The sequence below is a fragment of the Manis javanica genome, chromosome 12 (assembly GCF_040802235.1).
Source record: "Manis javanica isolate MJ-LG chromosome 12, MJ_LKY, whole genome shotgun sequence".
Classification (NCBI taxonomy): Eukaryota; Metazoa; Chordata; class Mammalia; order Pholidota; family Manidae; genus Manis; species Manis javanica.
In genome coordinates this window covers 17555879-17570645 of record NC_133167.1, presented here as the reverse complement: position 1 = coordinate 17570645, position 14767 = coordinate 17555879, and the positions used below count along the sequence as shown (strand labels likewise).

At 45.6% G+C, this 14767-nt stretch overlaps 1 protein-coding gene and 1 long non-coding RNA gene across 3 annotated transcripts in view; one reads left to right on the top strand and one right to left on the bottom strand.

Annotated features, from left to right (window-relative positions):
- ARPC2 (actin related protein 2/3 complex subunit 2) overlaps positions 1-11177 on the top strand; it is a 27105-nt gene extending 15928 nt beyond the window's left edge. For both annotated transcript variants that reach the window (XM_017645609.3, XM_017645610.3), the window contains exons 6-11: positions 179-365; positions 969-1062; positions 5761-5887; positions 7471-7571; positions 7900-8000; positions 10700-11177. In XM_017645609.3, coding sequence (XP_017501098.1) covers positions 179-365; positions 969-1062; positions 5761-5887; positions 7471-7571; positions 7900-8000; positions 10700-10724 — 635 coding nt within the window. In that variant the 3' untranslated portion in view covers positions 10725-11177. The remainder of the gene's footprint in view (positions 1-178; positions 366-968; positions 1063-5760; positions 5888-7470; positions 7572-7899; positions 8001-10699) is intronic.
- Positions 10990-14767, bottom strand: LOC140844950 (uncharacterized). The gene is made up of 2 exons (XR_012123536.1): positions 12919-14767; positions 10990-12776 (listed from the first exon to the last, which is right to left on the bottom strand). It is a non-coding gene; the product is annotated as an uncharacterized lncRNA (long non-coding RNA).

The window sequence follows — 14767 nt, the reverse complement described above, 5'->3', positions numbered from 1 at the left end:
GTTTGCATAGCATTTTTGCAGTGATTTTAAGTTTTATTTCAGTTCCTTTGCCCTATGAAGTAGGTAAGAATGGACACCATTCCACCTGGGTTAAAAGTATGGATGCTGAGACAAAATAAAATGTTAGAAGCTGGAAAGTTTTTTTTAATACAGCTGCTGGGTGTTTTTTTCCCTCCAGGATACAATGTTTCTTTGCTATATGACCTTGAAAATCTGCCCGCATCCAAGGATTCCATTGTGCATCAAGCTGGCATGTTGAAACGAAATTGTTTTGCCTCTGTCTTTGAGAAATACTTCCAGTTCCAAGAAGAGGGCAGAGAAGGAGAGAACAGGGCAGTTATCCATTATAGGGATGACGAGACCATGTGAGTATAGAATGTGTCCTGAAGCATGGGTGTGGCTCTGTCTAACGCGTTTACTGAAAGACATACAGCTAGCTCTGTTGTGTGATTCCCCTGAAGTGTTTTGCTCATAAGACACTTCTTCTAGTCTGCAGATAATTGCAAGTTGGCAAAAGATAAAAAGAGTGCTTTAAGGCACCGCTATTCTTAGTCCCCTTCAGTAACATAGCATGGATAATCAGAAGGCAGAGGGTAACCTTAGGTTCTGTGTTAACTGCAACTTTGAGATCATCTACATACCATGAAGCACACAGTCTATAAAGGAATTTTTTTTATTTAAGAGTTTTTCTGTCTAGGAGTTCTGAGAATCACTAACTCTAGATTCCAGGTCAAACCATACAAACAAGCTAACAACCTCCATTTTCGGTGATTTTCATCTCCTGCCCCTCTAGGGCATGCATTTATTATACTAACTTTGCTGACCATAAATATGTAATCTCACCCAGCGTGCGTTGTCTTAAGAATTAGAGATTTATGACTTTACCCTCCTTCGCTTACAGATGGAGTTCTTGACAAACCCCCATGATGATTCTGTACTTACTTGCATATGGGTTTTGTTCTCCTCAGGTATGTTGAGTCTAAAAAGGACAGAGTCACAGTAGTCTTCAGCACAGTGTTTAAGGATGATGACGATGTGGTCATTGGAAAGGTATTCATGCAGGTATGGAACAGACGTCTTGGGGGAGAAACCATGCCATGGTGATTTATGCCTTGGCACCAAAGCACACCGTATGCTTTGAGTAGAAAAGAGAACTGACAGCTCTGTTGATGCTGGCCCTTGTTGAAGATTTTAACAGCCCCCAGCAAACCCACTGAGTGTGATTTTAGCAGGACTGGACTAGAGGGAAAGTTGAATATTAAGCATACTAACAGTACAACTGAATATCAAGCATCCTTCCTGCCAGGCGGTTTTTTATTGAAAGCTTGGTTGCATTTCCTACTTTCTTGTGCTTCCTCAGGTTTCTAGCAATGTCTGTTCTTGGCTTGGTTTATCCTAAAATCTTCAGAATGGAGTCTACAGAAGATCCTTTAGTGGTAGATAATGCATTAATAAGGTAGAAAATCAGCCTGAGTTTGATCAAGGTCACTACAGAACCTCCCTCAGAAGCTCCTCTACTAAGAGCAGTGGGGGCGGGGGTTAGCAGGACACTTAACAGTTGGACTCAAGTCTCGTACAGTACACTTATCATAGTTTTGTCATGCTGTCTGCTAACCAGTTGCTGGCTCTAGGACACGAAAGCTCATTGGTAAAGTGGCATCCAGGCTGGTTTCATCTGAGAGGGCTCAGCATTCATAATCTAGTGCACTGGTTCAATTTTCAAAAAACTTGTACATTCATTCTGTTTTTGGCAGAGTGATGTGATATAAGAATTCTGGGACAGAATCTTTTCTGCCAGATAGAATTGAAAGATAGTTGTGCTTAATATAGTGAAGATGTGTTATGTGTAATGTTTCTCAGTGGCTAGGGAAATCTTCAAAAAGTAATATCCTCAATTTGATCCATCTCTAGTGGCTTTTGTGTTTAGGCTTATTAATCAGAAACTCTCATTTGAGAGCCCCTATACAGAAAAATGGGAATATTGTCCTTCCAGCATTTGAGAGAACTAAACTTCATGAAAATGCACCTGTTTGTATCCACATAGGCATATGGATATATACTTCTTGGGTCCTAAATGTAAGTCAAGGCAGGCATTTCATGTGCCTTTATGCAGAATTGACAGGGGGATTAAGTGCAGAAGCTTAGAAATGGGGCTAAATCCAGTCTGACAAACTAATTTTAAAAGCTATGAAGATATATTTAGATTTGGCTGGTTTTTTTACCAGTCTTGTTCCATTTTATTCCAGACGACGTCTTAATTTATTTTTGTGCTTCAAACAGATCTTATCTTGGAGAGTTTACTGGAAATTTTCTCCTTAGGAAAATGTAGTGTATTCTTTTTTTGCCTGTGAATTTAAACAACTCCCTCAAGTACATGTGGTCGGGTGCTTGTCTAAAAGGGAAAAGTGTCTCTGCATTTCTGCAGTGACAGTATCTGCACTTAGTGACTGGCCTGGCACCAGGCAGGCCCATCTGGTGTCTAGGAATGTGAAAAGCTCTGCTCAGGAAGCCATCTGCCCTGCTCCCCTCTCCAAATTCAAAGGCTGCAGTAATTTATTTGAAATGACCATAGAAACCTGGACTCAAACTTTGTACATTTTCTCCCAGTGTGAATCATCTGAGAATTTTTATGGGCCTTGTTACTTTAGATTTCAGGAGAAAGAACAATGGATGCCAAACACCGAATATTGTGTGACCTGGGGACACTGTTTGAAATTCCTCTTGGTCACCCATCTGCTTGCCTTGGGTCTCAGTGGGCTCTGTCATGTGGGCGTGCTCCTCCACCCTAGTCAGAGCCTGATTCCTGCTTCTGTCATTTGGCAGGCTGACTCTGAGGGACGCTTAACTGCCTTTAGGAAAGAGAGGGGGCTTCCTTTCCCTGCTCACGTGGATGTCCTGGTGCTCAGCTTTGGTGCACTGTATTTATAGCATCCGAGCTGAGTAGGAGAGAAAGTCTGGTGGAGTAATCATTCCAGTGCTTATTCTGTGAAAAGCACTAGGAACAAGTTACATTTTTGGAGAGTAGAGTGTGGTGAATGAGAATTCTTTCACATTGTATCTTAAAGTCAGTCCAGTAATTAAGTAACTAAGAAAAGTTAAGTGGATGTTCAGAAACAAGACAAGCAATCTACTTCTTAGGCAGTTGTGAATGTGTTATTTTAAAGACCCTTCTGTGTGTATACATGTGTGGTTGTGTCTATAGGATGTTTTCCTGAACAGCAACACTGAATCAAAGTCAGTACTTATAGTAGATACTGCCAAACTCTCCAAAGAGGTGGTATCTTTTTCCTTCCCACCTACAGTGCATGAGAATGCCCATTTCCCCAGGCTCTGCTGTCAAACTTAGGGATTTCTGCCAATCTGATGGGTTAAAAATGGTCACTGTTGAACAAGGTCAAAAAATTTTTTCTTATGATGAAGGCTGTTTTTCTTTTCCTGTGAGATCTTTTTATGTCCTTTACCCATTTTTCTGTTGGGTTATTGATCTTCTCAATTTTTTTATATAGTTGGGAAATTAGTTGTTTGTCTGTGATAAAAGTTGCAAATTTATCCCCATGCAGAAGTTTATTTTCACACAGCTAAATTCATCAATCTTCTCTTTTATGGCCTCTGAATTTTGAGTTGTAGTTAGAAATTCTTTCTTACTCCAAGTTGTAAAGAATTTCCCTATATTTTTTTTGTACTACTTTTTTCAATTTCTTACTTGACACACAAATCTTCTGTATCTGCTTGGATTTTTCCTGGTATACTGTATGAAAAATGGATGTCTTTTTTTCTAAATGGCTGCTGACTTGTCCCAGTAGCAATTATTTAAAAGCTCTTGTTTACACTACTGTTTTAAGGTGCTACCTTTATCATATACTAAATTTCTGTGTATACTTAGGTTTATTCAGAAATTCCTATGATAAATTATGCTTTGATGGAAAAGAGAAGTAATATGACGCTCAAAAGACAACCTAGCTGTAGGGAGAAAAAAACAGGCAGTATGGCTGATACATATGTAACAAAGACACTAATGAAATCTAAGAGCTATTGGGGATGGTTGGTGGTTGGTTCTGAAGTGTTTATTATAGAGAGAACCATGGAGGAGCAAAGACCTGAGACTGGCTAAAGGAGAGTCCCAAATCAGAAGTATATTGTTAACCAAGTCTTAAATGTATTACACAATGCTAGTAAGTCACCACAAATTTATAAATACCGCATCTGGTTGTGAATGCCACATGTACCAGTGAATTGGAACCTTCAGGAACCTTATTAACACAAGAAAATGCTTGCAGACAGTTACCTACCTGTTCTGTATCTTGGCGAGGTCCAAGACTGGGCATTAGAACTGCACCTGTGTTACCCTTGCTTTGCCATTAATTTGCTGAGGGCTTGCTAACTAGTGTGCATTATTCCTACCTGCAAATGGAAACATATCTGCTCCTTCCTTACAGCGTGATGACAGTAAGTTAGTTAAGGTGAAAGTGCTTTCTGTCATTGAGCAAGCCAGAGATGAATAAAGCCAGATCCTTTGGCTTGAGGAACTTATAACCTGGTAGGGAAGCTAGATGGATTAATGAATATTAAAGTATAATAGTAGAAGTTTGTAGTAAAGACATGGAACTCTTAAGGAGAGAACAACCAGCTGCCCTGGTCTGTTGAAGACAGTATTATGAGAGGTAATATTTGAGCAGCAGTAGAAGATAATTGCAGACCAAATGGTGGTGTGACCATGCTTTCGGGACTCAAAACTCAGAGGCCTTGGCAAGCCCTTGGTTCCATCCTTCTGCCATCACTCAGTGAATTGGATCATACAGTTTTACTGGCATTGCTGGAATATCTAGTTTTATTACAGGTCAGGGTTGAGACAGGATGCCTTCTACTACTTGTCTTTTTACACAGGAATGTATGGGTTGGGAAAGCTTAAGGTTTGGAGATTAGAACCCAGAAGGAATGGCCTGGTTTTTACATCTTCAGTCATTTTTCTGTAGTTTGATGAGGATGGTGAGGGTGAGGAGCTCTTATGCAGAGTGGTGATATTTTGTGCAGGACCATTCCACAGCCAAAATTAAAAATCAGGGTTTCAGTTCTCATGTCAGATAGTGTCCTTTTCTCAGCAAACCCTGACACAACTCAGCTCCTTTAGCTCCATTGTCTTCTGCCCCCAAGAGGGGCTTAAATTTGGTCTAAAGTTGTTGATGAATTAGAAATAGTAACACGATCTAAGACATACCTTGGTGAAACAAGGCTTGTGCAAAGGCCCAGAGCCCAGAGAAGGCATGGTGTTCATGCATATGGAGGTGAGGGAAGTGATACAAAGCTAAAAGTGGTTAAGACTTCATCTTGAAGTCTTGGTTCCATTCACCCTGAAATTTTAAACATTTCCTGAAAAATACAACCTCTTTCCACATAAAGTCAAAAGAAACTAATAAATAGTAGTCCTTATCCTAAATATAATCGGATTCTCCTGGTGCTTTGCAATTTGTTGTCTGTTAAATCCTGTAATTTTATGGTCTGTGTTCCAAAATAAGAGAAAAGGAAGATGATTAATAGTGCTTTAAATAACATTTTGAAAATCAGACTTGTTAAATACTATATAATCTCTCCTTTCTGAATCTAAAGGGCATCGATACAGCCAGCACCTTATATTTCATGTTAGGCATCTGTAGGGCCATAGAGCTACAAAGGTCACACCTCATGGGGAAAACCTCGTAGCATAAGTTGCTGTTCATCTTACACCAGATTCTTTTCTGATGGCTTTTTGCTTCATCCTGGCAGGAGTTCAAAGAAGGACGCAGAGCCAGCCACACAGCCCCACAAGTCCTCTTTAGCCACAGGGAACCTCCTCTGGAGCTAAAAGACACTGATGCTGCCGTAGGGGACAACATTGGCTATATTACCTTCGGTAAGCCGGGTGGGGTTGCTGCCCGGGTGCACTTGACTTTCAGACTGCAAAGTGCCTGAGCCCGGACAGACTTTTGCTAAACTGTTCAGGGGAATGAAACCAGGCATATCGTACTGTTCCTGGTGCCATTGCCATAACTGTAGGAGGTGTGTCACAGAACACTGAGTGAGGTCACCTGCTATTTCATTCAGTAACCATTTCCCTTTTTCTCCTGTTCTTCTTCAGTCCTAAAGGAAACATAGCCTCTCATGTCAAGTTTTAGAAGTTAGGACCACATAAGCACTGCTAAGCAGCTGGGGGTGGAATTCTCTGTCATTTGGCCTTGCTTATTAAGCCAGAGCTGCAGCCATGCACTTACTCCACTCTTCCACTGAAGAAATTCAGGTTTTCCCTTCTTACAGTTCCTTCAGCCTAGTGAGCTTGCTCATTGCTATAGCTGCCAGTTTGGCATAACATCTTATCCTCTGCACCTGATGGCATTAAAATGTCTCCTTTTATTTCCCCTCAGTGCTGAAGGTCTACCAGTTTATGGGTGATGAGAGAGTTGATTTTACCATTATTTCATTAAGTTGCTCAATTATTTTCACATCACTGTCTTTGAGGTTGGGATGCAACTTAGAGTGCATGGCATGTCACACTCTAATTGGCAGCATCTCTCTCTCTGTGGTTCAAAAACTAACGGTAAAACTCCCAGTCACCAGCATCTTAGATTCTGTGCAGTGTGATTATCTCCTATCCTGGTCGTTTCTATTCAGGAAAGATTAACACGGGTCCCACCTTTTATTATTAGGCATTCCTTTTCATTTCAGCAAATCTTCAGACTTGGGATTTTGCTGATGATGAGTCCACTGAGTAGGGTAGGTGCAGAAGATAGAGAGGATCCAAGAAGTCAAAAGGAGAGGGGGACAGGTCTACCCAGTTTAGAGGCTGCGTGACTGCATGAGGCTTCAGTGGTTGGCACCGTGGGGGGTTCTCAGCCCCCAGCCAAAGCAGCTCCTCCTGACTGTCCTCATCAAGAGAGTTTACCTTACCCCTTACACCTTAGTGTGTGGTTTTCACCACAAGACCACCGGCTCTTCTCTGGAATCTCTGAAGGCTTATTCTGCTTAAGCACCTAGGATGACAGGCTTTGCTTCCTGATCCTGATTTCTTAGGGTAAAGTGTTTTTTTCCAAAGTCCACACAGGTAGCCAGTAGTATTGCCTTTCAGAGAGACTGCTGAGCTATAGAATGGCAGCTAGCATTTTTGTGGCAGGCAGAGGATGAATTTCAGAATGCATAGCCACAGAATAGAATCAGACCCAGAATGAATGCCCAGAACCAAGCCCTTTCCCTGGGGAGCCCTAGTTTTCTGCCGTGCTCCCCTCCATTTCTGTTTCATCCTTCTGCACTCCTTCATATTGCCCTGGGATGGTATTTACCCCTTCCTCATCTCAGGGAGAGAGAACCCTGATGAAGCCTGACATAATGAAACTAGTGGGTTGTACTTACGCCAGGAAAGATTGGAGGTGACTCTAGGCTATTGGGCTTCCCACCCTTGGCATTGGTGCTACACCCTGACGCTTTGTTTGTGCCCCACCTCAGTGCTGTTCCCTCGCCACACCAATGCTAGTGCTCGAGACAACACCATCAACCTGATCCACACGTTCCGGGACTACCTGCACTACCACATCAAGTGCTCTAAGGTGAGAGGAGCCACACTCAGCTCTTAGGCTCCGGGTCTGTCTCCACAGAGTCAGCAACTGCATCCTGTAGTCCAGGCCATTCTGTGAATTCTTAAGTAAATGGTTCTGGAGTCTTCAGGAAACCATGGCCCTCTTGCTTCTCTCCCCGACCCCTCCCCATAGCAGGGACAACTTGTCTCCAGAAAGGGTTGTCCTCCTACCTACCTGCCTGAGCCTGTGTCAGTCCCAAGGTGTCTGTTCCCCAAACCTTTCTGATAACTTCTAATGAAAGCAAAGCTGTCATTCTAGAACCTGACTCTATTTTGGTACCTATTGTTTTTGCACTCAGGCCTATATTCACACACGTATGCGAGCAAAAACATCTGACTTCCTCAAGGTGCTGAACCGCGCACGCCCAGATGCTGAGAAGAAAGAAATGAAAACAATCACGTAAGTAGGGCCGTCCCACAGCAGGGCCCTTCCTGCCCTGAGCCCACCAAGAAGGCAGTGGAAGGAATGCTGGCCTCTGACGTGTGTCTGGGCAGGCAAAGTTGGGCCTATAGCTACCTGACAGACTAAAGATGAGGTGGACAGGTTTTCGATTCTAGATGATCTACATGTGGTTTCCTTGCTTCCCCATCTTGGGGTACTAGGAGAACAAACAGCAGCCAGAAGAAAATAAGGGATACTTACTGAGAAAGCTTTGCTCTCTGTGGGCTGGAGTTGAAAGGTCAGTCTTGTCCTTCTCGAGGTCTTCCTGGAGAAATGAACTGATTTGCTTAAGGACATTTAGTTGAGTAAATAGGCCTGGAACCAGCCCTTAAGCGCTCTCTTTCCTGGTGCTTTGCTTTTCTTTTTCTCAGCAGGAATTTTGCATGGAGAGGGGCTTGTCTTTATCAGGGACTCACATGTTGAGTAGAGCTCTCAGCAGCATGCAGTTCTGCATGCAGGAGAGGCCGGTGTGGTTTAGAACCTAGGTAGGGATTTAGGTCTTTGTGCAAGGTGCTAGGTATTGGTTCCCCTTCTTGTGAAGTTCAAGCAGTCTTGTTGTCAAGATAAGGTAACGGGTGCTCATGGGGTAGCTTTCGTGCCCATTGAATTCAAGTCTTGAGGTGAATTCAGCCTTCCCACACTCATGGCCAGTGGATTTGCCAACACCCAGTATCTTGAAGTACCTTTGCCACCAAGGGTGGGTATGGTGGGCATAGGGCTTCAAGTTCCCTCTCCTGGCAGGTGAGGCCTCTTCTGCCAAGTTAATTTCTGCTGCCACTTGACAGGATGAGAGAGTTGTCTGACTCTTACATACCTGAGCAGGAGGTTTTCGATCTCAGAAACAACCTACAGGGCAGGTTAAATCACCCAGGACACTTTAGGCAAAGGCTTTAGAAACTGCCCTTATCTCATCAGGTAATTGGTACTAAAGCCCTCTTACTGCGGTAGCTGTGTGCCTGCTGCTCATAGCCTAAGGAGTGGCGGTCAGCCTTTGTAGCTAGAGCCTCTGCTTAAAGAGGCAACAAATGGCAGCAGTTTCTTCTACTCTGCAGCTTCCTGGCATAGCCTAAAATGGGGAAACTAACAAAGATGGGGAGGCAGGAGAGAGCATGTGCCCTGGAACACACATCCTCTTGCTGCCCCTCCAGAACCTTGCCTCCATCCTGGAGTTGACAAGTTCCCCTTTCCCTGCTTGCTTTCCACAGGTGTGTTCTTCTTCTCACTTGGGCACTACTTTGGTGACCTCAAGTGGGGGCAACCAATTTTGTGCCACTTTCAGGACCCAGTGAAGAGACATACAGTTTAGTAGAGGCCAGGAGGTGAACTGGCAGCTAGGTATAGCAGAAGGAAGCCTGACCTGGCCAGCCTGTCATATGCCGGACGGAGGCTGGGCGTCATACGTAGTCGTGGGCTGCCTTGTCTGTTCAGAAGAAGAGCCCACCAGGTAGTCACTGCCTGGTGTCCCCTGCTCCCTAGTCACAGGCCTGGTCACTGGGGTCACTGCAAAATGATTGCATTGTTTAAGGGGCAGGGACAACTCCTGTCCTGCTGGGGTAAATGGAAGAGGAGGAGGAGGACCATTCGAAATGAACAAATGGTCCGTAAACCTCCATCCTAGGACTTAAAACAAGTAGTTTTGCCTTGTTCCGCCCCATGACCTCTCTTCAGCGGAGGATGGCCCCAGAAAGGAGAAGGGGTGGCGAACAGTTGCATCCACCCGCAAAACCAGATCATGTTAGGGTGAGTAGGTAACTGCTTAGCTGGGGAGCAGGAGAAGCCAGGGCCCCCTCACATGTAACAGAGAAGGAGGGGGTCTGCAGAACTGAACAGCACGGAATAGGGTGGTGGGCCTGCCGTGAGTAATGACCCTGGATCAGAGGCATCACCCCATAGTGCCCTCTGCCAGAATTGAGCACTCCTGAGCTTTTTCTTTGGCAGGGAGAGGATACTAAAATAGAGTGGCATTTTGGGGGTGAGTGAGATATTCCAGGCAGGAAAAATGTAGCCCCCATATTTTTGCCTCAGCTCCAGCCTCCAGGCTGCCTGACCAGATGCTCTCTGTCTTTGGGAACCAGCCTATCCTCAAAGCTGGCCCTTCTGGGGAAATACTGGGTGGAACAGGACACTGTGACTCAGGAGCCTAAAGTGAGACAAGTGATCTGTAACCCAGAAGGTAGTCATTACATGGCAACACAAAGTGCCTTTAGCCTTGGGAGTTTGAAGGCTGCTTGGGACATCCTGCTCCCATGGTGGAAGATTTCAGGAACTGCTGTCTTTTAGCCTGAAAAGGTACAGCTGAGTAGGAGCCTGAACACTGTTCTAGGAAGAGGGTTGAGCCCAGTCTGAAATGCAGGTAGTTCTAGGCCATCCATGGATTGTGGGCAAGTGACTCTCCCATCTGACCTGGTACATTTAATGTCTTCATGGACTTGGCACAGATACTACCTGATACCCCAAGTATTCAGTGGGAAGAAAGAGTGGATGAAACCTTTCTGTGAAGGCTGTGTTTAGCCTTTGCCTGGAGTTCTTCATCTCCCTAAGGAAGCTTCCTGGCTCATGTTTGGGGTCTTTGGGATCCCACCCCTAGTCCCAGAGTGTGGAGAGGAAGGAAGGATGAGCCAGAAACTAGCCTTCACATTTACTCTCTGCTTTTGAAGGGGGAAGACGTTCTCATCCCGCTAACTCCTGGGAACAGGAAGAGGAAGCGGCTGGCAGCTGAAGGCTGGAACACTTGCTACTGGATAATCGTAGCTTTTAATGTTGCACCTCTTCAGGCTCTTAAGGGATTCTCCATTTTGGTTCCATTTTGTACACGTTTGGAAAATAATCTGCAGAAACAAGCTGTGCTTGCAAGGACTTCATAGTTCCCAAGAATTAAAAAAAGAAGAAAAAAGAATTCCACTTGATCAACTTAATTCCTTTTCTTTATCTTCCCTCCCTCGTTCCCCTTCCCTCCCTCACTCCCCTTCTCTTCCCCTTTTGTTCCAAGCTGTTTTCGCTTTGCAATATGTTACTGGTAATGAGTTGCAAGATAATGCAGTCTTAACTTGTTTTCTCCTAAGTGTTTGAGTTCAAAACTCCTGTATCTAAAGAAATACGGTTGGGGTCATTAATAAAGAAAATCTTTCTATCTTACATGAGAATTTGCTGGTTTTCTGGACTATGTCCGAAAGAGGATAAGGGAGGGAGGGTGTTCCAGCACTGCCCTTGAACCTGCAGACCTGAGCCGGAAGACCTTAGGTTCAGGAGCCTCTCAGCCTCTCCTTCAAGGAGAGGATAGGCTGCCAGATGTGCGCTTGGTTGGCATTTCTGAGTAAACTTGAGCACGCTAACTGTAAAGCTTGGTTACTAAGTCTGGGTGGTTGTGGCCAAGAAGCTCCCAGGATAGTGATCAGCATATTAAGGTATTTTCTGGTGTATTATTTTATCATGAGTAATGTATAGCATATCCCAAACATGTTCCATGGTGTGTGTGGCTCTGCAGGACATGGATGGGTATTTAGGTGTACGCCTGCTGGAAACTAGCCATGGTTTCTCTTCTCATACAATAGCCAAAAGGCTGGAACTGCGTGTTTGGAGATGCTTACCTACCAGTGCAGGGCCTAGCAGAGTATATTCTCTTCCCGTTAGCAGGACACTGATTTCTAAAATAAAACTGGTTCCGAAGTTTTGCTTGGTAAAGAATTACCAACCCCTGAAATGGTCTGAGGGCCATCCTAATAGTTCCTGCCTTCTTGCTTTCCCTTTTAATTTGTCTCTGTCTAATACAGTGTGTTTCAGACTGGCCTGAGACTCATTAATGAATTGCTTTATTTCCTAAACTATTTTGAGATAATTATAGATTGACATGCAGTTGTGAGAAAAGACACAGATCCTGAGTGCCCTTCGCTCAGTGTGCCCCCAGTGGTAACATCTTGCACAACCACACTAGTGTCACAGCCAGGAAAGTGCTATTGACAGTCCCGACCTTACTCAGACTTCTCGTTTTACACTCATTGCGTGTGTGTTGTATGTTTATCACGTGTAACTTAATCACCAGAATCTTAAAAGAATAGTATAAACTAATCTGAGGGCATTACACCTCTCGAGGGTAAGTACTGATTTTGAGGTGTGTTTTAGGTATATACATACCCATCTTGTCTAAATTGTCACAGTGAGTCATAGTCATGAAATCTGAAAGCCACAGGTCATTCAGTCATCTGGACTTCACTTACATGGACTCTTCACTCTCAGGACACAAGATGTGCTCATCCCCTCAACAAACATGTGCCCTGGGGAGTGCTGCCCCCAGTGGGCCTGGCCTGGGGCCTGCAGTGGCAAGAGGTCACCGCCCATGGAAAACACCCAGTGTTTTCCTAGGACAAGGCCCTTGTCACCTACTTCTGACAGGCAGGACACCTGGAAGGGAAATGGAGCCTGCTGCTGCGTCGTCCTCATGGGGAGCAAACTTAGCTGTTGTCAGTTCCTGTTCTTGTCCCAACAGCTGGAGAGGACTAAGACCCAAGCATGGGCTGTTCCAAGTTCAAGGCCGCCCCCTTCTGGGAGTTGCTCAAAGCACAGTGGTTCCTGCAGCTTCTAGGGAAGCCTGAGTCTGGCTTGTTTAGCCCTTCAAGGAAGGACCAGGCTCTTTTGTCCAAAGAGCTGACGGCTTCCTGAACCCGGGATCCTGTCAGTCTCAGTCATGGGATTGTGCCAGAGCCCTTCAGAGGCTCCCAAAGGCTTGTCCGCTCTTACCTGTGGGAGTGAAGAGTGTTGAACAGCTGCTCAGGAAGGCCAGCTAGGATCCAGGAAGCCCCAGCACCCACCCAGTTAGTACCCCCAGCCCTTGCCTACCACACCCAGTCTCAGACACCAAGGGTAAGAGAAACTAAAATACCTGGGAGAATGGAGTGGGCACAGGAGGCTCAGGAGGGCTACCTGCCGTAGTGCATTGGGCGCCATGATATGGGCTCTACCTGAGGAAAGGAGAATGGGGACAGGGTGGGGCCTCCAGGGCCTGCGCAGTCCGCTGGATGGAGCATCTGGAGAACGCCTGCACCAGAGCCTGCTTCTGGGCCAAGAGGAGAAGGCTGGAGATGAGTCAGTCCCGGCGATGGATGGGGGAGCAGAGAGGAACTGGATGATCCGTAAGGAAGAACGGCTGAGCCGGGGACAGAACCCAGGCTTCCCGGCTCCCTTCACTCGTCATCCCACTCACGATGTTTAGACAGAGCAGCGAAGAAACACAGACATCCTGGATCCCACAAGGAGGAGGCCAGGAGGTCTGTTTATTCCTGGCAGACCAATATCCAGGGGGCCCACACCCACTTCTGGCCAGACCCTGGGCTGAACTCTCCCAGAGCCTCTGACTTCTGCCCAACCAGATAGGGTGGGGCTGAGGGCGTCTGCTGGAACCCAGCATCCTCCCACCCGCCAGCTCCCTTGAGGATGGATGCTTGCTGCTTCCTACTTTTCATCCCAACAGAAGTGCTGCCTCTCCGGGACTCCTGGCTGCTGTGCAGGGCAGGCAAAGCTAGGCCCCCTGCCCTTCAGGCCCAGGCCCCCCAGAAAGCACAGAAGTCCCCTTGCTCCATCTACTTACTTGTGCTCTTGAGCAAGGAAGTTTTTCCTAGTGTCTCACCTCCAGCTTTCTTGCTGTAGTTTTAGCCTGTTCTTTCCATTTCAGGCCTCAGGGAGTGTAACTGGCTTCTCCCTTCACCCCAAAGCCACCCCTTGCATGAGGTGGTCATTGGGCCACCACACTTCTTAGCTTCCTGGCTTTGAACTGGCTCCCTCTCACTGTACCTAGTTTACTCAGTTTCCCTGTGGAGTAAAAGTATTACTCTTTTGCTTTTCATAGGCTCTCTGCCTTTTGCAACAGTTCTTAAAGGGGACTGGTGGCTGGAGGAGAGGGACATGCAAAGGACAGAAATCCTAATGACATAAGAGCTCAATGAGTGCTCACATGCAGAGCACCTGTGTAAGCCCTTAACACATTATCTCCTTCAGTCTCAAAACAGGTGAGTACAACATGAGCCCCATTTTACAGATGAGGAAAGTAAGGTAAGAGAACTTTCATAATTTGCCTGAGTTCACACAGCTAAAAAAAAGGGGGGGATCCCAGCCAGGATTCTGAGATTCTAACCCAGACTTTCTGACTCCAATATTGGCTCATATCTCTTAATCACTGCGAAAGAGGAAGGAAAGGAGTCATTTGTTGAGACCCCTCTCCCTCTTTTCTCAGGTGCTGGGATATATGCAATTACATATGTTAGTCCATGATATTCCCTACAACACCCTGAGAGGTGCTTTTCCTTGTTCCCATTTTACAAATTGAGGCCCACATGTGACTTGCCCAATCACATCCCCCAAGTCACTTGTACCTTATTGCCCAGAACTTGACTCTTCATATAGTTTAGAAAAGTGTGGAATGACCCATTTCTGGAAGGCAAGGCTAGCTTGATAAGCTGAAAGGCCCATCAAGTGACAGGATGGAGGCAGTGAAGATCATCAGGCCCCTGACACCCCACCAGTGCCACCTCCGGCACACCCTCCTCCAGCAGAGGGGCAGAATCAGGGAGCTCGACGTACTGTCAGCTGGCTGGTCACTCCAGGGATTTAAAGCTCATAAAATAGAAACATTAGCTGGGGTGGAAAGTGGGGAAGGCTAGACTAAATCATGATTATTCATTAACTGGCATGCATTTCTCAGATTAGCTGGGCAGTAGCAGCTTGGATGACTTGAA